Below are 24,469 nucleotides of genomic sequence, written 5' to 3'. Positions count from 1 at the left end.
ATAGCATGGGGGTCCTAGAAAGGGACACAATCCTGATGTATAGCATGGGGGGTTCTAGAGAGCGACACAATCCTGATGTATAGCATGGGGGTCCTAGAAAGGGACACAATCCTGATGTATAGCATGGGGGTCCTAGAAAGGGACACAATCCTGATGTATAGCATGGGAGTTCTAGAAAGGGACACAATCCTGATGTATAGCATGGGGGGTCCTAGAGTGCGAAACAATCCTGATGTATAGCATGGGGGTCCTAGAAAGGGACACAATCCTGATGTATAGCATGGGGGGTTCTAGAGAGCGACACAATCCTGATGTATAGCATGAAGGTCCTAGAAAGGGACACAATCCTGATGTATAGCATGGGGGTCCTAGAAAGGGACACAATCCTGATGTATAGCATGGGGGTCCTAGAAAGGGACACAATCCTGATGTATAGCATGGGGGTCCTAGAAAGGGACACAATCCTGATGTATAGCATGGGGGGTTCTAGAGAGCGACACAATCCTGATGTATAGCATGGGGGTCCTAGAAAGGGACACAATCCTGATGTATAGCATGGGGGTCCTAGAAAGGGACACAATCCTGATGTATAGCATGGGAGTTCTAGAAAGGGACACAATCCTGATGTATAGCATGGGGGTCCTAGAAAGGGACACAATCCTGATGTATAGCATGGGGGGTTCTAGAGAGCGACACAATCCTGATGTATAGCATGGGGGTCCTAGAAAGGGACACAATCCTGATGTATAGCATGGGGGTCCTAGAAAGGGACACAATCCTGATGTATAGCATGGGAGTTCTAGAAAGGGACACAATCCTGATGTATAGCATGGGAGTTCTAGAAAGTGACACAATCCTGATGTATAGCATGGGGGGTTCTAGAGAGCGACACAATCCTGATGTATAGCATGGGGGTCCTAGAAAGGGACACAATCCTGATGTATAGCATGGGAGTTCTAGAAAGGGACACAATCCTGATGTATAGCATGGGGGTCCTAGAAAGGGACACAATCCTGATGTATAGCATGGGGGTCCTAGAAAGGGACACAATCCTGATGTATAGCATGGGGGGTCCTAGAGTGCGACACAATCCTGATGTATAGCATGGGGGTCCTAGAAAGGGACACAATCCTGATGTATAGCATGGGAGTTCTAGAAAGGGACACAATCCTGATGTATAGCATGGGGGTCCTAGAGTGCGACACAATCCTGATGTATAGCATGGGGGGTCCTAGAGTGCGACACAATCCTGATGTATAGCATGGGGGTCCTAGAAAGGGACACAATCCTGATGTATAGCATGGGAGTTCTAGAAAGGGACACAATCCTGATGTATAGCATGGGGGTCCTAGAGTGCGACACAATCCTGATGTATAGCATGGGGGGTCCTAGAGTGCGACACAATCCTGATGTATAGCATGGGGGTCCTAGAGTGCGACACAATCCTGATGTATAGCATGGGGGGTCCTAGAGTGCGACACAATCCTGATGTATAGCATGGGGGTCCTAGAAAGGGAAACAATCCTGATGTATAGCATGGGGGTCCTAGAAAGGGACACAATCCTGATGTATAGCATTGGGGTCCTGGAAAGGGACACAATCCTGATGTATAGCATGGGGGTCCTAGAAAGGGACACAATCCTGATGTATAGCATGGGGGGTCCTAGAGTGCGACACAATCCTGATGTATAGCATGGGGGTCCTAGAAAGGGACACAATCCTGATGAATAGCATGGGAGTTCTAGAAAGGGACACAATCCTGATGTATAGCATGGGGGTCCTAGAGTGCGACACGATCCTGATGTATAGCATGGGGGGTCCTAGAGTGCGACACAATCCTGATGTATAGCATGGGGGTCCTAGAAAGGGACACAATCCTGATGTATAGCATGGGAGTTCTAGAAAGGGACACAATCCTGATGTATAGCATGGGGGTCCTAGAAAGGGTACAATCCTGATGTATAGCATTGGGGTCCTAGAAAGGGTACAATCCTGATGTATAGCATGGGGGTCCTAGAAAGGGACACAATCCTGATGTATAGCATGGGGGTCCTAGAAAGGGACACAATCCTGATGTATAGCATGGGGGGTCCTAGAGTGCGACACAATCCTGATGTATAGCATGGGGGTCCTAGAAAGGGACACAATCCTGATGTATAGCATTGGGGTCCTGGAAAGGGACACAATCCTGATGTATAGCATGGGGGTCCTAGAAAGGGACACAATCCTGATGTATAGCATGGGGGGTCCTAGAGTGCGACACAATCCTGATGTATAGCATGGGGGTCCTAGAAAGGGACACAATCCTGATGTATAGCATGGGAGTTCTAGAAAGGGACACAATCCTGATGTATAGCATGGGGGTCCTAGAGTGCGACACAATCCTGATGTATAGCATGGGGGGTCCTAGAGTGCGACACAATCCTGATGTATAGCATGGGGGTCCTAGAAAGGGACACAATCCTGATGTATAGCATGGGGGTCCTAGAAAGGGACACAATCCTGATGTATAGCATTGGGGTCCTAGAAAGGGACACAATCCTGATGTATAGCATGGGGGTCCTAGAAAGGGACACAATCCTGATGTATAGCATTGGGGTCCTAGAAAGGGACACAATCCTGATGTATAGCATGGGGGTCCTAGAAAGGGACACAATCCTGATGTATAGCATGGGGGTCCTAGAAAGGGACACAATCCTGATGTATAACATGGGGGGTCCTAGAGTGCGACACAATCCTGATGTATAGCATGGGGGTCCTAGAAAGGGACACAATCCTGATGTATAGCATGGGGGTCCTAGAAAGGGACACAATCCTGATGTATAGCATGGGGGGTCCTAGAGTGCGACACAATCCTGATGTATAGCATGGGGGGTCCTAGAAAGGGACACAATCCTGATGTATAGCATGGGGGTCCTAGAAAGGGACACAATCCTGATGTATAGCATGGGGGTCCTAGAGTGCGACACAATCCTGATGTATAGCATGGGGGGTCCTAGAGTGCGACACAATCCTGATGTATAGCATGGGGGTCCTAGAAAGGGACACAATCCTGATGTATAGCATGGGGGTCCTAGAAAGGGACACAATCCTGATGTATAGCACGGGGGTCCTAGAAAGGGACACAATCCTGATGTATATCATGGGGGTCCTAGAAAGGGACACAATCCTGATGTATAGCATGGGGGGTCCTAGAGTGCGACACAATCCTGATGTATAGCATGGGGGTCCTAGAAAGGGACACAATCCTGATGTGTAGCATGGGGGTCCTAGAAAGGGACACAATCCTGATGTGTAGCATGGGGGTCCTAGAAAGGGACACAATCCTGATGTATATCATGGGGGTCCTAGAAAGGGACACAATCCTGATGTATAGCATGGGGGTCCTAGAAAGGGACACAATCCTGATGTATAGCATGGGGGTCCTAGAAAGGGACACAATCCTGATGTATAGCATGGGGGTCCTAGAAAGGGACACAATCCTGATGTATAGCATGGGGGTCCTAGAAAGGGACACAATCCTGATGTATAGCATGGGGGTCCTAGAAAGGGACACAATCCTGATGTATAGCATGGGGGTCCTAGAAAGGGACACAATCCTGATGTATAGCATGGGGGTCCTAGAAAGGGACACAATCCTGATGTATAGCATGGGGGTCCTAGAAAGGGACACAATCCTGATGTATAGCATGGGGGTCCTAGAAAGGGACACAATCCTGATGTATAGCATGGGGGTCCTAGAAAGGGACACAATCCTGATGTATAGCATGGGGGTCGTAGAAAGGGACACAATCCTGATGTATAGCATGGGGGTCGTAGAAAGGGACACAATCCTGATGTATAGCATGGGGGTCCTAGAAAGGGACACAATCCTGATGTATAGCATGGGAGTTCTAGAAAGGGACACAATCCTGATGTATAGCATGGGGGGTTCTAGAGAGCGACACAATCCTGATGTATAGCATGGGGGTCCTAGAAAGGGACACAATCCTGATGTATAGCATGGGGGTCCTAGAAAGGGACACAATCCTGATGTATAGCATGGGGGTCCTAGAAAGGGACACAATCCTGATGTATAGCAATGGGGTCCTAGAGACTGACAAAATCCTGATACATAGAATTGGGGGTCCCAGAAACTGACACAATTCTGATGTATAGCATGGGGGTCCTTGAGTCCGACACATTTGCTGCAATAATCAAATTTATTTAGTACAAACAAATCAAAATTCTACAAATATTCATCATAATTATATTAATTGTATGAAAACTGATCCCGCCAGTCCTAGAGTTCTACACAGCAATACGCTGCAGCGCCCTCCGCAGTGTCTGGGGCACATTGCAGCTTCTTAGCAAACACATTAAGGCACAAATGTGATGGGTAACAGGACGCTGCCCTCTAGAGGTGAGGAGCGGCACAGCGACAAAGGCCAATAAATAATAATGACATCTTCATAGTGCATCCAGGGAGTCCCTGAAATCTTCATCCCCCACCCCCTTATTTCTGCATAGGGAAAGTTTTTCTCCGTTTCACCTGAAGGATCTCCGAAGCGTCGCGGTTTACGTCACCAAAAGATACTGCATCTGCTTCACTCTGCAAGACGTCAAAATGAAGGGAGTTATAGGGGTGCACGCAAAATATCCGTCCTGCCCCCACTAATATAAGCGTGTACCTACCTCCCCCACCCCACCCCCAAGTGGTCAGTGTGCCCCTCTCCTGCCCACAAGGGTCAGCATGTCCCTGCCATGTACCCACAATCGTTCTGCAGTCTGGGTGATACTTGCCTCTGCATAGTCCCCATCCTCTGCGTTCCTCTGCTCTGCCGCCCGTCGGGCCAGTTCCACCTTGTAGTATCCGGGGGGCGTCCACCCCACACCTTTCATCCAGTTTAGATCAGATTTGTATTTAACCTAAAAGCAGAATATATATAATAAGTATTGGACCTAGTATTACAGCTCTGGTCACCCAGCTTTCCCAGGCTCCTGAGTGGTGCTGGCACTCACATCGCTCTGCAGCCCGTGCGCCTGCTTGGCGTGTTTCAGCGCCAGCTGCTCGGGGTGGCAGGTGTAACGGTGCAGGTGCTGCCGGTAGTGGATGTCGCTGGCCTGCTCCTGGCTCTTCTTGGCTTGGATAAATCCTGGTTGGTTCAGATGAGTCCGGACCTTGGACCTGCTCTCTTCAGAATCCCTCTTGTATACCCGATCGCTCTGGAGTTTGCTGACCCTCATCACGTGTTGAGTTTTGGGGTCATCGCTGACGCTGCGGAAGCCGATCTGGTGTCCCCGGTCCCTCACAAAGGATTCCTTATAGCGGAACTGCAGGGAGAAGAGATCTGAAGATTTATAAAGTTATCACCCCGGAGCGGTGGTGTCGCCCCCCAGTGGTAGAGGTAAGAAATGAGCAATGACAACAAGCAGAGAGGCTTTCCACTATTTGGGAGAAGGGATAACAGGATGGGGAGGAGTGTCCTGTATCTTACATCACTGGCGATCTCTCTGGACGCTTTGGCGGTCTGGAAAGGAATGGCGTCCAGGCGCAGGTCATACCCCGCCGCGCGGGACTGCTCCCACAGGGTCCGGTACGCTTTCTACACAAAGCAAAACATACATGTAAGTAATTGTCTGCAGTGTGAGCGGAGCTGCAGTATAAAGCACAGAGCACGAGGAGGGTGAAGACCTGAGCATCAGGGGAACACAAAACACGATCCTTCCCGGAATCCATCACTTACATCACTAATGAGAGACGCATTAACTCGAGCACGGATGAAATCTGGATGATCTGGCGGTAAAGTGTATCTGTGCATCGACTCCTGATCCCCCGATTTATACAGTCTCTGCAAACACAAATAAGAAGTAAAATCCTGTATTATACCCCAGAGCTGCACTCACTATTCTGCTGCTGGTGCAGTCACTGTGTACATACATGACATTACTTATCCTGTACTGATCCTGAGTTACATCCTGTATTATACTCCAGAGCTGCACTTACTATTCTGCTGCTGGTGCAGTCACTGTACATACATGACATTACTTATCCTGTACTGATCCTGAGTTATATCCTGTATTATACTCCAGAGCTGCACTTACTATTCTGCTGCTGGTGCAGTCACTGTGTGCATACATGACATTACTTATCCTGTACTGATCCCGAGTTACATCCTGTATTATACTCCAGAGCTGCACTTACTATTCTGCTGCTGGTGCAGTCACTGTGTACATACATGACATTACTTATCCTGTACTGATCCTGAGTTACATCCTGTATTATACACCAGAGCTGCACTCACTATTCTGCTGCTGGTGCAGTCACTGTGTACATACATGACATTACTTATCCTGTACTGATCCTGAGTTACATCCTGTATTATACTCCAGAGCTGCACTCACTATTCTGCTGCTGCAGTCACTGTGTACATACATGACATTACTTATCCTGTACTGATCCTGAGTTACATCCTGTATTATACCCCAGAGCTGCACTCACTATTCTGCTGCTGGTGCAGTCACTGTGTACATACATGACATTACTTATCCTGTACTGATCCTGAGTTACATCCTGAGTATTATACTCCAGAGCTGCACTCACTATTCTGCTGGTGCAGTCACTGTGTACATACATGACATTACTTATCCGGTACTGGTCCTGAGTAACATCCTGTATTATACCCCAGACCTGCACTCACTATTCTGCTGCTGGTGCAGTCACTGTGTACATACATGACATTACTTATCCTATATGATATTTATTAGAAATCTCACCTCACTGCACTGCTGATAGCTGTTCTTGGCATGCAGCAAGCTGGGAGAGTCTGTAACTGCGGTAAAGGACAAGGAGCCAGGGTTCTGACGATATTTGGTCTGTGGGAAGGAAATTCAACATTATGTTTTTGTACATAGGGGCAGTATCATAGTAGTTATATTCTTGTACATAGGGGGCAGTATTATAGTAGTTATATTCTTGTACATAGGGGGCAGTATTATAGTAGTTATATTCTTGTACATAGGGGGCAGTATTATAGTAGTTGTATTCTTGTACATAGGGGGCAGTATTATAGTAGTTATATTCTTGTACATAGGGGGCAGTATTATAGTAGTTATATTCTTGTACATAGGGGGCAGTATTATAGCAGTTATATTCCTGTACATAGGGAGCAGTATTATAGGAGTTATATTCTTGTACATAGGGGGCAGTATTATAGTAGTTGTATTCTTGTACATAGGGGGCAGTATTATAGCAGTTATATTCCTGTACATAGGGAGCAGTATTATAGGAGTTATATTCTTGTACATAAGGAGCAGTATTATAGTAGTTATATTCTTGTACATAGGGGGCAGTATTATAGTAGTTATATTCTTGTACATAGGGGGCAGTATTATAGTAGTTATATTCTTGTACATAGGGGGCAGTATTATAGTAGTTGTATTCTTGTACATAGAGGGCAGTATTATAGTAGTTATATTCTTGTACATAGGGGGCAGTACTATAGTAGTTATATTCCTGTACATAGGGGGCAGTATTATAGTAGTTATATTCTTGTACATAGGGGGCAGTATTATAGTAGTTATATTCCTGTACATAGGGGGCAGTATTATAGTAGTTATATTCTTGTACATAGGGGGCAGTATTACAGTAGTTATATTCCTGTACATAGGGGGCAGTATTATAGTAGTTATATTCTTGTACATAGGGAGCAGTATTATAATAGTTATATTCTTGTACATAGGAGGCAGTATTATAGTAGTTGTATTCTTGTACATAGGGGGCAGTATTATAGTAAATATATTCTTGTACATAGGGGGCAGTATTATAGTAGTTATATTCATGTACATGGGGGGCAGTATTATAGCAGTTATATTCTTGTACATAGGGGGCAGTATTATAGTAGTTATATTCATGTACATGGGGGGCAGTATTATAGTAGTTATATTCCTGTACATAGGGGGGCAGTATTATAGTAGTTGTATTCTTGTACATAGGGGGCAGTATTATAGCAGTTATATTCTTGTAGTATTTCACATACCTCACTGATCAGCTCCCCGGCTTTCTTCACACTTTCTATATGGGGGGATCCCGCTGCTTCCCATCCTACTCCTCTCAGGAAGTTTAGGTCTGATTTGTAACGTGACTGTGGGGGGAGGAAGAGGCAGATGATTATGATTTGGGTTCCCCCAGAGGAGATGGATCAGATAGAATTGTCTTCCTAGTAATAGGGAGGCAGCCATTAAATGATAGAGCAGTGGTAGCGGCGCAGTCACTGGGGGGATTAATATTCATTATATGATTATTAGCAGCAGACAGATGTATTTAACTCTGATAATGTGTAATGAAAGCAGAGAAAATTCTTGTTAATTATTGACATAGGAGGAGGAGGTCCCTGGTGACTCCCCGGATTCATGGCGCTGCCGTTTCCTCTCTATAATGTCCTTGTATATCTCTTATTATTGTCCATCCATGGTTTGCATTCTTATCTTGATGAACACCATTGGAATATATGTAACTGTGTGTAGGAGATGCAATGTGCTGGTTGTATATGGAAGACCCCTTTATATCCCATGTATACAGACATCACATGGTAGCACAACATTTGCCGCTCAGAACTCTGGGAAAGCTGGGTCATTCTGGCAGCCATATTATATTATCGCCTCTGTCCCCTAAATCCTATGATGAAGGATAAACATGAAGTTGTCGTGGCGCTCTGCAAATTTCATGAAGATTTGAAGCGTGTGATATCCATTTTCGGGAGAAATCTCCTCGATCCAAGATGATTAGAGGATTTACGGGCGGCTTTGATCAGTGTTAATTATTAAGCATCGTCGCCTTCATCCTCCGCGCACGTCGAGGCGTCAGGAGGAGCGCTATGCATTTGTTCACACAGCGAGTCAGTAAATAATGGATCGTGTCTGATACAAGACGCAGACCCCGAGTGGATGGAGCCCCCCGCCATCACATATTCCCTGTGTTGTATTATTTTCAGAGACCTTAATTAATAATGGGAAATGCTAATCACCCCCCCGAGCCGAGAGCGAGACGGAACGTGACAGGACGGAGCAGTCACATCCACCAATTCCTGCTAATAAACGTAACTGCAACGACAGCAGAATAACAACACGCAGCAGGGAGATCAGTATTACAGACCGGGCAGGACCCCGAGAAGCAGATTCTCCCCCATAACAGTGTCACCTACACATCCCCCCATAACAATGTCACCTTCACATCCCCCCACAACAGCGTCACCTACACATCCCCCATAAGTGTCACCTACACATCCCCCATAACAGTGTCACCTACACATCCCCCATAACAGTGTCACCTACACATCCCCCCAATAACAGTGTCACCTACACATCCCCCCCATAACAGTGTCACCTACACATCCCCCATAACAGTGTCATCTACACATCCCCCATAAGTGTCATCTACACATCCCCCATAACAGTGTCACCTACACATCCCCCCATAACAGTGTCATCTACACATCCCCCCATAACAGTGTCACCTACACATCCCCCCACAACAGCGTCACCTACACATCCCCCCATAACAGTGTCACCTACACATCCCCCCATAACAGTGTCACCTACACATTCCCCCATAACAGTGTCACCTACACCCCCCCATAACAATGTCACCTACACATCCCCCATAACAGTGTCACCTACACATCCCCCATAACAGTGTCATCCACACATCCCCCCATAACAGTGTCATCCACACATCCCCCATAACAGTGTCATCTAGACATCCCCCATAACAGTGTCACCTACACATCCCCCCATAACAGTGTCACCTACACATCCCCCCATAACAGTGTCACCTACACATCCCCCCATAACAGTGTCACCTACACATCCCCCCAATAACAGTGTCACCTACACATCCCCCCATAACAGTGTCACCTACACATCCCCCCATAACAGTGTCACCTACACATCCCCCCATAACAGTGTCACCTACACATCCCCCATAACAGTGTCACCTACACATCCCCCCATAACAGTGTCACCTACACATCCCCCCATAACAATGTCACCTACACATCCCCCCATAACAGTGTCACCTACACATCCCCCCATAACAGTGTCACCTACACATCCCCCCATAACAGTGTCACCTACACATCCCTCCATAACAGTGTCACCTAAACATCCCTCCATAACAGTGTCACCTACACATCCCCCCATAACAGTGTCATCTACACATCCCCCATAACAGTGTCATCTACACATCCCCCCATAACAGTGTCATCTACACATCCCCCATAACAGTGTCATCTACACATCCCCCATAACAGTGTCATCTACTCATCCCCCCATAACAGTGTCACCTACACATCCCCCATAACAGTGTCACCTACACATCCCCCCATAACAGCGTCACCTACACATCCCCCATAACAGTGTCATCTACTCATCCCCCCATAACAGTGTCACCTACACATCCCCCATAACAGTGTCACCTACACATCCCCCCATAACAGCGTCACCTACACATCCCCCATAACAGTGTCATCTACTCATCCCCCCATAACAGTGTCACCTACACTTCCCCCATAACAGTGTCACCTACACATCCCCCCATAACAGTGTCACCTAAACATCCCTCCATAACAGTGTCACCTAAACATCCCTCCATAACAGTGTCACCTACACATCCCCCCATAACAGTGTCATCTACTCATCCCCCCATAACAGTGTCATCTACTCATCCCCCCATAACAGTGTCATCTACTCATCCCCCCATAACAGTGTCATCTACTCATCCCCCCATAACAGTGTCATCTACACATCCCCCATAACAGTGTCACCTACACATCCCCCCATAACAGTGTCACCTACACATCCCCCCCATAACAGTGTCATCTACACATCCCCCCATAACAGTGTCATCTACACATCCCCCATAACAGTGTCACCTACACATCCCCCCATAACAGTGTCATCTACACATCCCCCCCATAACAGTGTCATCTACACATCCCCCCCATAACAGTGTCACCTACACATCCCCCCATAACAGTGTCACCTACACATCCCCCCCATAACAGTGTCATCTACACATCCCCCCATAACAGTGTCACCTACACATCCCCCCCATAACAGTGTCATCTACACACCCCCCCCATAACAGTGTCACCTACACATCCCCCATAACAGTGTCACCTACACCCCCCCCCATGTCCCCTCTTACCTCGCTCTGTAGTAGATGTGCTTGCTTTGCCCACTGCAGCTTCATGTCCTGGGGTTCGGCGATGTACTGGTGGAGCAGTTCCCTGTAGTCCTGGCCGCTGGCTAAGGCTTGCGCCTGCTTGGCGTGCACCAGGTCCACCATGTCGCTGGGCAGATGGTACTGGGTGCGGTGCTGCTGGGAGTCTCTCTTATATTCCTGCTCGCTCTGTAGTTTGGCGACGCGCAGACAGTGCAGGATCTTGGGGTCGTCTAGGATGCTGCGCGCCCCAATGTGCTTCCCCCTCTCCGCAACATAATCGTGTTTATACTTATACTGGAAGTAATGGGAGAACGGAGAGTGAGACGGCGCAGTCACATGATCACAGGTACCGCGCGTCATGTAGCACTCACATCACTGGCGATACATCCCGAGGACCGCGCAGTCTGGAACTGAAGAGCGTCCAGCGTCAGAGAGTGACCGAGAGCGCGAGTATTCAGCCAGGACTCCCTATACTTCACCTGCAGGGAGAGGGGACCAAAGATGTCACCTGCAGTCCTATGTAACACCACAGATAACACAGTGATACCCTTCTGAGTACAGATCATGTAGTAGATGTGTCCTGCAGTCCTATGTAACACCACAGGTAACACAGTGATATCTCTCTGAGAACAGATCATGTAGTAGATGTGTCCTGCAGTCCTATGTAACACCACATATAACACAGTGATAACTGAGTACAGATCATGTAGTAGACGTGTCCTGCAGTCCTATGTAACACCACAGAGAACACTGTGATATCTCTCTGAGTACAGATCATGTAGTAGATGTGTGCTGCAGTCCTATGTAACACTATAGATAACACAGTGATATCTCTCTGAGTACAGATCATGTAGTAGATGTGTGCTGCAGTCCTATGTAACACTACAGATAACACAGTGATATCTCCGACTACAGATCATGTAGCAGATATGACCTGCAGTCCTATGTAACACCACAGATAACACAGTGATATCTCTCTGAGAACAGATCATGTAGTAGATGTGTCCTGCAGTCCTATGTAACACCACATATAACACAGTGATAACTCTCCGAGTACAGATCATGTAGTAGACGTGTCCTGCAGTCCTATGTAACACCACATATAACACAGTGATAACTCTCCGAGTACAGATCATGTAGTAGACGTGTCCTGCAGTCCTATGTAACACCACATATAACACAGTGATAACTCTCCGAGTACAGATCATGTAGTAGATGTGTCCTGCAGTCCTATGTAACACTATAGATAACACAGTGATATCTCTCTGAGTACAGATCATGTAGCAGATGTATCCTGCAGTCCTATGTAACACCACAGATAACACAGTGATATCTCTCTGAGTACAGATCTTGTAGTAGATGTGTCCTGCAGTCCTATGTAACACCACAGATAACACAGTGATATCTCTCCGACTACAGATCATGTAGCAGATATGACCTGCAGTCCTATGTAACACCACAGATAACACAGTGATATCTCTGAGTACAGATCATGCAGTGGATGTGTCCTGCAGTCCTATGTAACACCACAGATAACACAGTGATATCTCTGAGTATAGATCATGTAGTAGATGTGTCCTGCAGTCCCATGTAACACCACAGATAACACAGTGATATCTCTGAGTACAGATCATGTAGTAGATGTGTCCTGCAGTCCTATGTAACACCACAGATAACACAGTGATATCTCTTAGTACAGATCATGTAGTAGATGTGTCCTGCAGTCCTATGTAACACCACAGATAACACAGTGATATCTCTGAGTACAGATCATGTACTAGATGTCACCTGCAGTCCTATGTAACACCACAGATAACACAGTGATATATCTCTGAGTACAGATCATGTAGTGGATGTGTCCTGCAGTCCTATGTAACACCACAGATAACACAGTGATAACTCTCTTAGTACAGATCATGTAGTAGATGTGTCCTGCAGTCCTATGTAACACCACAGATAACACAGTGATATCTCTGTGAGTACAGATCACGTAGTAGATGTGTCCTGCAGACCTATGCAAGACCAGTAGGACACTTACATCACTGATGTTGGCGGCGTTAAGCTTGGCGCGGACATGCTCAGGTAGGTCCAGCACGGTGGTGTAATGGTGGAGGATGTCTTCGCTGGCTGCTTTGTACAGGCGCTGTGTATGAGATAGCAGTAATAAGTAACTTCTGTGGTGTCCACATCATAACTGGACACCACCATATTGCAGGCCTCTATAGTCACCACCTCCCAGTGATTTTCCAGAGAGCCCCTTTTAGGGTGATGTCACACGTGGCGTTTTGAACCCGCTTTTGGTCCGTTTTTAAGCAGTCCGTTAAAAAACACATGTGTTTTTTGAAAATGCATCAGTTTTTGACCAGTTTTAATTAAGATAATTGGTAAAACCTGTCAAAAAACAGATACGGTTTTCAAAAACGCATGGGACTTTTGACGCATGCGTTTTTTTAACGGACTGCTTAAAAACGGACCAAAAACGGGTTTAAAACGCCACGTTTGGCATCACCCTTAGTGTCAGCTGCAGGTTCTCTGGATAGAATCAGCGTCACTCACCTCATTAGTTATCTTATTGCTGAACTTTGCATGCAGAATGTCCAGGGAATCGGATACAGCCGTGTATCTAAGCTGCTGCGGGAGCTGGCGGTATTTCCTCTGAGGAAGACATCACATGTGTTATTAACCCAAAATACTCTGTCTGATAACAGAGAGTAATATATGTTATCCCCTCTGTACAATCTCCTCTCCCCAGGATAAAATAGCGGATAACAGTGAGTAATAGCTTGTATCCCATCTGTACAGTCACCTCTCCCCAGGATAAAATAGCTGATAACAGTGAGTAATAGCTTGTATCCCATCTGTACAGTCACCTCTCCCCAGGATAAAATGGCTGATAACAGAGAGTAATATATGTTATCTCATCTGTACAGTCACCTCTCCCCAGGATGAAATGGCTGATAACAGAGAGTAATAGATTATATCCCCTGTACAGTCTCCTCTCCCCAGGATGATATGGCTGATAACAGAGAGTAATAGATTGTATCCCCTCTGTACAGTCACCTCTCTCCAGGATGAAATGGCTGATAACAGAGAGTAATAGATTGTATCCTCCCTGTACAGTCACTTCTACCCGGGATGAAATGGCTGATAACAGAGAGTAATAGATTGTATCCCCTCTGTACAGTCACCTCTCTCCAGGATGAAATGGCTGATAACAGAGAGTAATAGATTGTATCCTCCCTGTACAGTCACTTCTACCCGGGATGAAATGGCTGATAACAGAGAGTAATAGATTGTATCCCCCCTGTACAGTCACCTTTCCTCAGTTTGAAATGGCTGATAACAAAGTGTAATAGATTGTATCCCCCCTGTACAATCCCCTCTCCCCAGGATGAAATGGCTGATAACAGAGAGTAATAGATTGCATCCCCCTGTACAGTCACCTCTCCCCAGGATGAAATGGCTGATAACAGAGAGTAATAGATTGTATCTCCCTGTACAGTCACCTCTCCCCAGGATGAAATGGCTGATAACAGAGTGTAATAGATTGTATCCCCCCTGTACAATCCCCTCTCCCCAGGATGAAATGGCTGATAACAGAGAGTAATAGATTGCATCCCCCTGTACAGTCACCTCTCCCCAGGATGAAATGGCTGATAACAGAGAGTAATAGATTGTATCCCCCCTGTACAGTCTCCTCTCCCCAGGATGAAATGGCTGATAACAGAGTGTAATAGATTGTATCCCCCCCCCTGTACAGTCACCTCTCCCCAAGATGAAATGGCTGATAACAGAGAGTAATAGATTGTATCCCCTTGTACAGTCACCTCTCCCCAGGATGAAATGGCTGATAACAGAGAGTAATAGATTGTATCCCCGTGTACAGTCACCTCTCCCCAAGATGAAATGGCTGATAACAGAGAGTAATAGATTGTATCTTCTCTGTACAGTAACTTCTACCCGGGATGAAATGGCTGATAACAGAGAGTAATAGATTGTATCCCCTCTGTACAATCATCTCTCCATGGGATGAAATGGCTGATAACAGAGAGTAATAGATTACACCCCTCCCCTGTACAGTCACCTCTCCCCAGTTTGAAATAGATGATAACAGAGAGTAAAACATTGGGGCAGATTTATCAAGCTGTCTGAAAGTCAGAATATTTCTAGTTTCCCATGGAAACCAATCACAGCTCAGCTTTCATCTTACCAGTGGTCATGAATATTTTAAAGGGAAGCTGTGATTGGTTGCCATGGGCAACTAGAAATATTCTGACTTTCAGGCAGCTTGATAAATCTGCCCCATTGTGTCCCCCCTGTACAGTCACTTCTCCCCAGGCTGAAATGGCTGATAACAGATAGTAATAGATATGTGCATACCTCACTAATCAGGTTTGTCGCTCTCTTACGCTCCTCGATATCTAGCGATCCGGGGACAATGCACCCGACGCCTCTCATAAAGTTCAGATCTGATCGGTACCGGTTCTGGAAGGAATAAAAAGCAGATATTGGGGATATGTTTTGGCGTGACCTGGGGGTCAAAGTGTTCGTCCAAAGTTTCATCCCCCCCTCCCCAAGAAGTGTTATGTGGTATCAGCAGCTCCGCCCTTTCTCCTGTCGTGGGGGTGTGGCTTTGGAGTTACATTGTTGCACCACCTGTATTGGGTGATCCTGGTATGTATCAGGAGGGAGAGGTCACCTGATCGCCCCGTGTGACACCAGCCAGTCCTAGGCTGTAGGTCTTCCTACACACAGGATTTGCAGCATTACCTCGCTTTGCAGCTCGTAGGCCTTCTTTGCCGCCAGTATTTTGAGGTCATCAGACAGCGCGGTATAATGGTGCAGCAGATGGCGGTAGTCCTGCTCGCTGGCCAGCGCCTGTGCCTTTTGGGCGTGGACCAATGTCACCATGTCCAGGGGCAGGCGGAATCGAGACTTACTCTCCTCAAAGCCTTTTTTGTACTGGACCTGGGGGTACAGAAGGTCTCTACAGTTACAGCTGCAGGGTTGTTACAGTGTTGAAGTTTTTCTGTTACACTGGGAAAGTTGAGTCTCCATGTGGAAGCTACAGTGAAATCTTGCTGCATGATACATGGATACATTAATAACATGATGGGAGGGGGTGTTATTAGGGGAGCGCCCCCCTTACCTCACTGGACAGAGAGGAGGCGTGCACAGAGTGTGACAGGTTGAGGTCGTCCTCCAGTCTCCGCAGAGCGATCGTCTTCCCCTTGGATTTCTCAAACTCCTCTTTATATTTGTGCTGCCGGGGGAAAAGTGGAAAGATACAGGAAACCAGGTCATTATAACGTTACAGGGTTACATAATGGTTCATCATATAATAAGAGGACAGTCTGGCCAGTATATGCATTTATTATACTGCTACATTTGGGTTATTACAGAACTGTTATCATCGTTATTATAATGCTCCAGAATACCGACACCTCAGCTATAATGAGACACAAATCACTTACATCACTGATAATTTCTCCGGATGATTTTGCAGCCTGGAAAGGGATGGCGTCCAGCTTCAACTTATATCCACCATCACGCAGACGACTCCAGGACTCCTTGTACCGAGTCTGAGGGGAACAGAGCAAATAAATCATCCAACCACTGCCGCAGAGAAACCCTGCTGGAGCTGTGCCTTTCCCTCTCCTGTAGTAGTCGTGTCAGTGAGGAAGAGGAGGGGCTCAAAACTGTCAGCCAGATCACAGAGCAGGAAGCAGAAACTGTCTGTACTTCCTGTGCTTGCTGTGTGCAAGAGGCCAGTATTAAAGGAAACCTACCACCACGGATCTACCTATTAAGGTAGCAGGTTCCTCTAATGTAGAGTAGTACAGCCCTTTTGGGGCAAATTTTTTGGTAGCCCATAACCTTTGTAAATTAGAATTTTCACAATATTAAAATTTTCTAAAGAGGCTACTGGGGCATGAAGAAAATGGAGCTGAGGCTACACGGCGCGGCTACACCACGCCCCAGTAGCCTCTTGTGTTCTGCCTACACTGACATCTTCAGCGCTGAGAAGCAGGGTTCTGCACATGCGCAGAAGCCCTGACTTCAAAACCGACACCACGCAGCCGGCGGCCTGGGTTCTGCGCATACAGATGGGTGCACGCAGCTACCAGGAGTTGCACTGAAGATGTCAGGGTAGGCGAAACGCAAGACGTTACTGGGGCGTAGAGTAGCCACGCTGTTTAGCCTCAGCTCCGGCTACTCCACGCCCCAGTAACCTCTTAAAAAAATTTGAATGTTGTGCAAATTAAAATTTACAAAAGTTATGGGCCACCAAAAACTTAGCCCTAAAAAGGGCTATACGAGTCTACATGAGAGGAACCTGCCACCACATCTACCTTAATAGGTAGATCCGTGGTGGTAGGTTTCCTTTAACACCCATGACAAACCTAAGAAGATTACCACAGTCACGGTGCCTGGATCTAGGAGTATGTGCCCCTGGTTTATCATCATGGATTTTGTTCTATTGTTTCCACAACAAATCAACTGGTAATGTTAGGCCATGAATTTGACTGTGAGTCCTGATTCCCCTGCCATTCATGGAGCAAGCCTGTGGGTCCTGCTCCGTCCACCCACTCATAGAGAAAGCCTGTGAGTCCTGATTCCCCTGCCATTCATGAAGCAAGCCTGTGGGTCCTGCTCCGTCCACCCACTCATAGAGAAAGCCTGTGAGTCCTGCTCTGTCCACCCATTCATAGAGAAAGCTTGTGAGTCCTGCTTCCCCCACTAATAGAGAAAGCCTGTGAGTCCTGCTTCCCTCCATCCATTTATAGAAAAAGCCTATGAGTCCTGCTCCTCCCACCACCCACTTATAGAGAAAGCCTGTGAGTCCTGCTTCCCACCAGCCATTCATAGAGAAATCCTGTGAGTCCTGCTTACCTCCACCCACTCAAAGATAAAGCCTGTGAGTCCTGCTTCCCTCCACCCACTCAAAGATAAAGCCTGTGAGTCCTGCTTCCCTCCACCCACTCAAAGATAAAGCCTGTGAGTCCTGCTTCCCTCCACCCACTCAAAGATAAAACCTGTGAGTCCTGCTTCCCTCCACCCACTCACAGAGAAAGCCTATGAGTCCAGCTCCTTCCGCCACCCACTTATAGAGAAAGCCTGTGAATTCTGCTTCCCACCAGCCATTCATAGAGAAATCCTGTGAGTCCTACTTCCCTCCACCCACTCAAAGACAAAGCCTGTGAGTCCTGCTTCCCTCCACCCACTCATAGACAAAGCCTATGAGTCCTGTTTCCCTCCACCCACTCATATAGAAAGCCTGGGAGTCCTGCTTCCCTCCACCCACTCATATAGAAAGCCTGGGAGTCCTGCTTCCCTCCACCCACTCATATAGAAAGCCTGGGAGTCCTGCTTCCCTCCACCCACTCATATAGAAAGCCTGTGAGTCCTGTTTCCCTGCACCCACTCATATAGAAAGCCTGGGAGTCCTGTTTCCCTCCACCCACTCATAGACAAAGCCTGTGAGTCCTGCTTCCCTCCACCCACTCATAGACAAAGCCTGGGAGTCCTGTTTCCCTCCACACACTCATAGACAAAGCCTGGGAGTCCTGCTTCCCTCCACCAATTGTTGCAATAATTTGGATAAATGTTGCCCCTCCCTGTATAGTGCACTATGTCCTGTGTATGCACCCACCTCGCTGATGTTCAGGGCGTTGAGCTTGGCTTGGATTAGTTCGGGCAGCTCCGCTGTGGCCGTGTATCGGTGCTTCATATTCTCCCCCTGCTCTTTATACTTGCTCTGTGGAAACAGATGTGTAGATTCAGATACAATTTTACTTTTTTTACTCCGGTCATAACTAAAACTGCAATTCCATATCTAATTTTCCAAATAACAGTGCATTGTGGGAAGTCTGAATTTTTATAGCAAAACTAATAGAGTCATGTTTAAAAGCATCATTTCCACTTCTACTCCAGCTGATTGCCAAATACAAGCAATGCAGATTTAACACATTGGGGCAGATTTATCAAGCAGTCTGAAAGTCAGAATATTTCCAATTGCCCATGGCAACCAATCACAGCTCCCCTTTAAAATATTCATGAGCACTGGTGAAATGAAAGCTGAGCTGTGATTGGTTGCCATGGGCAACTGGAAATATTCTGACTTTCAGACTGCTTGATAAATCTGCCCCATTATACTTGATACATTAACTAGTCATCCCACAATGCACTGCAGGAAATCATGATGCAGCTGTGGATGTGACTAGGGTATATGGTGAATGGTTATGGTGTTATCAGTAGTTTCCGTCTTACATCCACGGCCTGGTTGTAGCTGATCTTGGCCTGGATCATCTCCGGAGAGTCCTGGACGCTAGTGAACTGGAGCGCAGACGGCAGCTGTCTGTATGACTTCTAGAAATTGGGTGAGAAATCGGTGATTAGAACGTGCATTGATACAACGTGCGCTGTGAGAAGTCTTAAAGGCACGGGATCCTTGGCACTAACCTCACTGATCAGCTCGCCCGCCTTCTTCGCCTGCAGCACATCCAGTGACCCTGCCGTGATCCAGCCGACCCCCCGCATCCACTTCAGGTCCGACTTATACTGGTTCTGGATAAAGAACAAACTGGATGTGAGTGACATGGGACCTATGATACCTGGAGGCTGCTTCAGGGATGGTCCAAGGGCGTCAATTGTATAGAATTAATAAGTGTTTTGGCATCATCCTGCTGTATAGAATTCCCACTATTTATTAGTTAGGGGACCGCTCTAAGGCCAATGACCCCCCCAGCCCCCGTCTGTTCTTACATCACTCTGCAGGTCATAGGCTTTCTTTGCCCATTGAAGCTTCATGTCGGTGGGCAGGGCGCTGTAGCGGTGCAGGATGGTCCTGTAGCCGCGATCTGTGGCCAAGGCCTGTGCCATGGTGGCGTGCGCCATGTCTAACATGTCCATGGACACGTGATAGCGCCCCCGTGTGTCCTCAGAGCCCTTCTTGTACTCCAGGTCGCTCTGCATTTTGCTCATTTGGAGGGAGTGGGAGATCTTGGAGTCGTCTTCTGCGCTGTGGACCCCAATCATCTGACCCTTGGTCTTCTCATAGCCGGCCTTATACTTAATCTGAGGATGAGGAGGAGATTGTAAGAGACTTGTGAGAAACCCCCATCCCAGAAAAGATGGGGTTTGCTGGAATTTCAAAAGTCTTCTATGAGGTGCAGCCTCTCCTAGTTACACCCCTGTTGGAGAGCATTATATCCACAATACATATATGGGAACAGGGAGAAGACAGTGGTCCCAGGAGACATATATTGGATCAGGGAGAAGACAGAAGGTCCCCAAGGGAGAGGTTTATGGGATCAGGGAGAAGACAGTGGTCCCAGGAGACATATATGGGATCAGGGAGAAGACAGTGGTCCCAGGAGACATATATGGGATCAGGGGGAAGACAGTGAGAGGTCTATGGGATCAGGGAGAAGACAGTGGGTCCCCAGGAGAGGTGTTTGGGATCAGGGAGAAGACTGCAGTCCCCAGGAGACATCTATGGAATCAGTGAGAAGACTGCAGTCCCCAGGAGACATCTATGGAATCAGTGAGAAGACTGCAGTCCCCAGGAGACATCTATGGAATCAGTGAGAAGACTGCGGGCCACAGGAGCCATGAGAGCAGAGAGTGCTTCAAGTAAGGAGTAGAACTGTACATTTATTATGTTTATGCTAAAACCCACATGATTATGTAATTTGCAGGTAACGTAACATCGGGGGATGAGGGACACTCACGTCACTGGCGAGGTCGCGTTTGGCTTTGGCGGTCAGGATGGAGAGCGAATCCAATCTCAGCTCAAATCCCTTCTCCTTCTGCTTCTCCCAGCTGCTCTTATATAAATTCTGGGAAAGTGAAAAAGAAGAGAACAAAATAGAGAAACAAACACTCAGTAAATGGGGGGGGGGGGGGGGGGGAGGCGGTTCTATTATAAGTATATGGGACACCATACAGTCACCATTCAGTAACTGCACCTGCAGCCCCCTGCCTCTCATGTAGAGGGGTCTCTCCTGTAATATCCTTGGAGCCTGGAGAGGGGTCTCACCTGGCTGATGTTGGCAGCGTTGATCCTGGCTTGCAGGAAGATGGGGTCATCGTTGTGTATGGTGTAGTGGTGCAGCAGGTCCTCCGTGCCCGACCTGTAGGCAATCTGCAGCATAATATCATAAGATGTTAGGAAATAGAACAGCCTGAAATTTCTCAAAACATCCCCCTCTGCGCATGCAGAACACAAGGGGAAGCACATGAATGAGTGATGTATACACTGAACAAGCAGGAGATGCCACGATATCTGAGCAATGAAGTTCTGCAGAAAATAATTGTCTCCATAACAGAAACCAATGGAACCCACTATAAATCATCCGGGTCCTAAGGAGCGCCCCTACTGCCACTCACGTCGCTCTGCAGCTCCTGGCTCCTCTTGGCGTGTCTGATCTGCGGGCTGTCCGCCACGCTGGTGAACTTCAGAGTGTCCGCCTTCTGACGATACTTTTTCTGGAAAAGTTATAAAATGTATTACATTTTGTTATCTGGAAACTTGGGTGACATCCAAGATCCAACCAAGCTGCTCACCAAGCTTTCCCAAACTCCTGACTGCCAATCCAACTCCGTGTATACAGTCAGGAGGGAGCAGGGGCTGAAATACTACACAGTTATACCACACCTGTCAGCAGGTGTTACCATGTAGACTGCAGCCAGTGCTATGTATTGTCCCTGCAGGTATGGGAAATATGGATTTATATTCCAGGATTGTAGCCTTGTGCATCGGAGTATTGTCCTCACACTGCTTTGCTCTGTGCGTTCTGTAGCCAGTGTTATGTATTGTCACTGGACAGATGTGTAATCAGACCTTTTTATCTGTTGTTAGTAGCAGCAGGACTGTGATATATGGATTTATATTCGAGGATTGTAGCTTCTCCAAGTGCACTGGAGGCGTGTCCCCACACTGCTGTGCTCTGTGCTTACTGTAGCCAGTGCACTTGTAATGTGTTTTAATCCACAATCCAAGTGCATCCTGGGAACGCACCCTCAGGCTTTTAGGAAAGCTGGGTGAGAGCTCATTGGTATAGAGAGGTCTCTGCAGTCATTCAGTGGTTGTCTCACCTCGCTCACCAGCTCCCCGGCTTTCTTCGCTTGCTCTACGTTCACACTTCCTTCTGCCATCCACCCGACGCCCTTCATCCAGTTCAGATCCGACTTGTACTGACGCTACAAGGAAAAAGATGGAGAAGGGATTATTGTCTTACATATCACTCCTCATGCTGCGCTCATAACCCTGAGGTGTCGCCGTTGCGGTCACACGTGGCCCTAGCAAGAAATGCAACACTAGCGCCCAAGAGGCAGGCCTCGGCCTGATTGCATATGCATTTCTACGGAAACACATGCAATCAGTAACCAGAATTGTTTCTAAATGCAACGCTAGAGTCATGCGTTACCGCACCCTGAAATCATTCACATCAAACTGTTAACATTCAAGGCATTATATATCTGATCCTGGAAAAGCTGGGTGCCAACCAGTGAAGCTGTTCATACACCATGTTCAAGATTACGCAGCACTGCACAGAGCTTGCCAAACTAGTCCCTGTCCCTATGGGGCTCACAATCTAATCAACCTACCGGTATGTTTTGGAGTGTGGAAGGAAACCGGAGGACCCGGAGGAAACCAACGCAAACACGGAGAGAACATACAAACTCTTTGCAGATGTTGACCCTGGGACTTGAAACCAGGTCCCCAGGGCTGCAATGCAAGGCTGTAATGCTAACCACTAAGCCACCGTGCTGCCTTATTATAATTATAGTATAAAACCTGCATCTGAAAAACTGAACATGTGAATGCACCATTAGGTTGTGTTCACTCGTGACTTTTACATTTCATTTTTAAACAATATACAACAGCTGAGAGGAGATTTCCCAAATTACATGGTGTTAACATTAAGTTTACAAAACGCAATATTAATACAATGCATTTACATTGCATTAGCAGTTCCATCTTTGTCATTCAGGGGTCTGGAAAAGCTGGATGCAGAAGATGAACACGTGTAACCCAGCTTTTTCATAAACATAAGAGTGTCCAGATCCTATAATAATGTACTACAGACTGATACATTGTAACAAAGTGACCACCAATACTACAACTTTCTAAAAAAACAGATATAATAGGAAATGGCCATATAAATCTGATATATGCTGCTGCACTGAGTCTAAAAACATCCTCTTCTGTTCCTGGCTGATGTTTGTTACAATGTATCAGGACCGGAGAGATTTGCGCTGCTGATGTATAAGGTCTGTGTAGATATTAAAGCCTGTGAATGTTCCTAGTCACTGACAGCTAGCAGAGTTCTTGTAGGTAATGACACAGAACATTAATATACAGGCCGTCCCCTACTTAAGAACACTCGACTTACAGACGACCCCTAGTTATAAACGGACCTCTGAATATTGGTAATTTATTGTACTTTAGGCTACAATGATCAGCTGTAACAGTTATCACAGGCGTCTGTAATGAAGCTTCAGTGTTAATATTGATTCTTATGAAAACCCAACATTTTTAAAATCCAATTGTCACAGAGACCAAAAAAGTTCTGTCTGGGATCACAATGATAAAATATACAGTTCCGACTTACATACAAATTCAACTTAAGAACAAACCTACAGACCCTATCTTGTATGTAACCCGAGGACTGCCTGTAATGACCCCTCACCTCGCTCTGCAGGTCGTAGGCTTTCTTGGCCCATGTCACCTTCATGTCCTCGGGCAGCAGCGTGTAGTCGTGCAGCTTCTGGCGGTAGTCGAGGTCGCTGGCCAATGCCTGCGCCTGCTTGGCGTGCGTGAGGTTCACCATATCCATCGGCAGGTGGAACTGCGCCTTCGCCTCCTCAAAGCCTTTCTTGTAGTTCACCTGGAACAGAGGCATTCGGTTTAAACTCTACGTGACCCAGCTTTCCCAGACCCCTGAATGGCATGCAAATGGTTGATGATATAGAGACGTATCCCTGCATTATCAAGCATATTTGCCTCTCAGGGCTCTAGGAAAGCTGGGTGACATCTCCTTTGATGGGGTTAATACCATGAAGGTAGCTCTACCTCACTACTCAGCTTTCCCACTTGCAGAGAATGGAGGAGTCGAGAGTCACTTGTGGCTGCTGCTTTTCCTTTGCTTTTCTCATATTCCTCCTTGTATTTGATCTGCAAGTGATTCAAAACGAAAAAAAATGATATCTTGTGCTATAGTCACATCCAAAGCTGCCTTCAAAAGTTGAGTATTTTCC

General features: G+C 46.9%; 1 protein-coding gene across 1 annotated transcript in view; it reads right to left on the bottom strand.

Moving 5' to 3' along the window:
* Positions 1-4,224: 4,224 nt before the first annotated feature.
* NRAP (nebulin related anchoring protein) overlaps positions 4,225-24,469 on the bottom strand; it is a 76,853-nt gene continuing 56,608 nt past the window's right edge. The window contains exons 18-42 of the mRNA XM_072129325.1: positions 24,285-24,386; positions 23,902-24,099; positions 22,304-22,408; positions 21,596-21,694; positions 21,246-21,350; positions 20,938-21,045; positions 19,970-20,281; positions 19,667-19,771; positions 19,475-19,573; positions 18,858-18,962; positions 16,678-16,785; positions 16,353-16,466; positions 15,974-16,171; positions 15,584-15,688; positions 13,760-13,858; positions 13,242-13,346; positions 11,575-11,682; positions 11,186-11,497; positions 8,019-8,123; positions 6,757-6,855; positions 5,727-5,831; positions 5,478-5,585; positions 5,002-5,313; positions 4,783-4,908; positions 4,225-4,591 (exon numbers count right to left, since the gene is read on the bottom strand). Coding sequence (XP_071985426.1) covers positions 4,496-4,591; positions 4,783-4,908; positions 5,002-5,313; positions 5,478-5,585; positions 5,727-5,831; positions 6,757-6,855; positions 8,019-8,123; positions 11,186-11,497; positions 11,575-11,682; positions 13,242-13,346; positions 13,760-13,858; positions 15,584-15,688; positions 15,974-16,171; positions 16,353-16,466; positions 16,678-16,785; positions 18,858-18,962; positions 19,475-19,573; positions 19,667-19,771; positions 19,970-20,281; positions 20,938-21,045; positions 21,246-21,350; positions 21,596-21,694; positions 22,304-22,408; positions 23,902-24,099; positions 24,285-24,386 — 3,438 coding nt within the window. The 3' untranslated portion in view covers positions 4,225-4,495. The remainder of the gene's footprint in view (positions 4,592-4,782; positions 4,909-5,001; positions 5,314-5,477; positions 5,586-5,726; positions 5,832-6,756; positions 6,856-8,018; positions 8,124-11,185; positions 11,498-11,574; positions 11,683-13,241; positions 13,347-13,759; positions 13,859-15,583; positions 15,689-15,973; positions 16,172-16,352; positions 16,467-16,677; positions 16,786-18,857; positions 18,963-19,474; positions 19,574-19,666; positions 19,772-19,969; positions 20,282-20,937; positions 21,046-21,245; positions 21,351-21,595; positions 21,695-22,303; positions 22,409-23,901; positions 24,100-24,284; positions 24,387-24,469) is intronic.

Source organism: Engystomops pustulosus, chromosome 11, assembly GCF_040894005.1.
Source record: "Engystomops pustulosus chromosome 11, aEngPut4.maternal, whole genome shotgun sequence".
In the NCBI taxonomy this organism is placed as follows: domain Eukaryota; kingdom Metazoa; phylum Chordata; class Amphibia; order Anura; family Leptodactylidae; genus Engystomops; species Engystomops pustulosus.
Note: the sequence above shows the minus strand (reverse complement) of the source record. Positions and strands in the feature narration are given on the sequence as shown.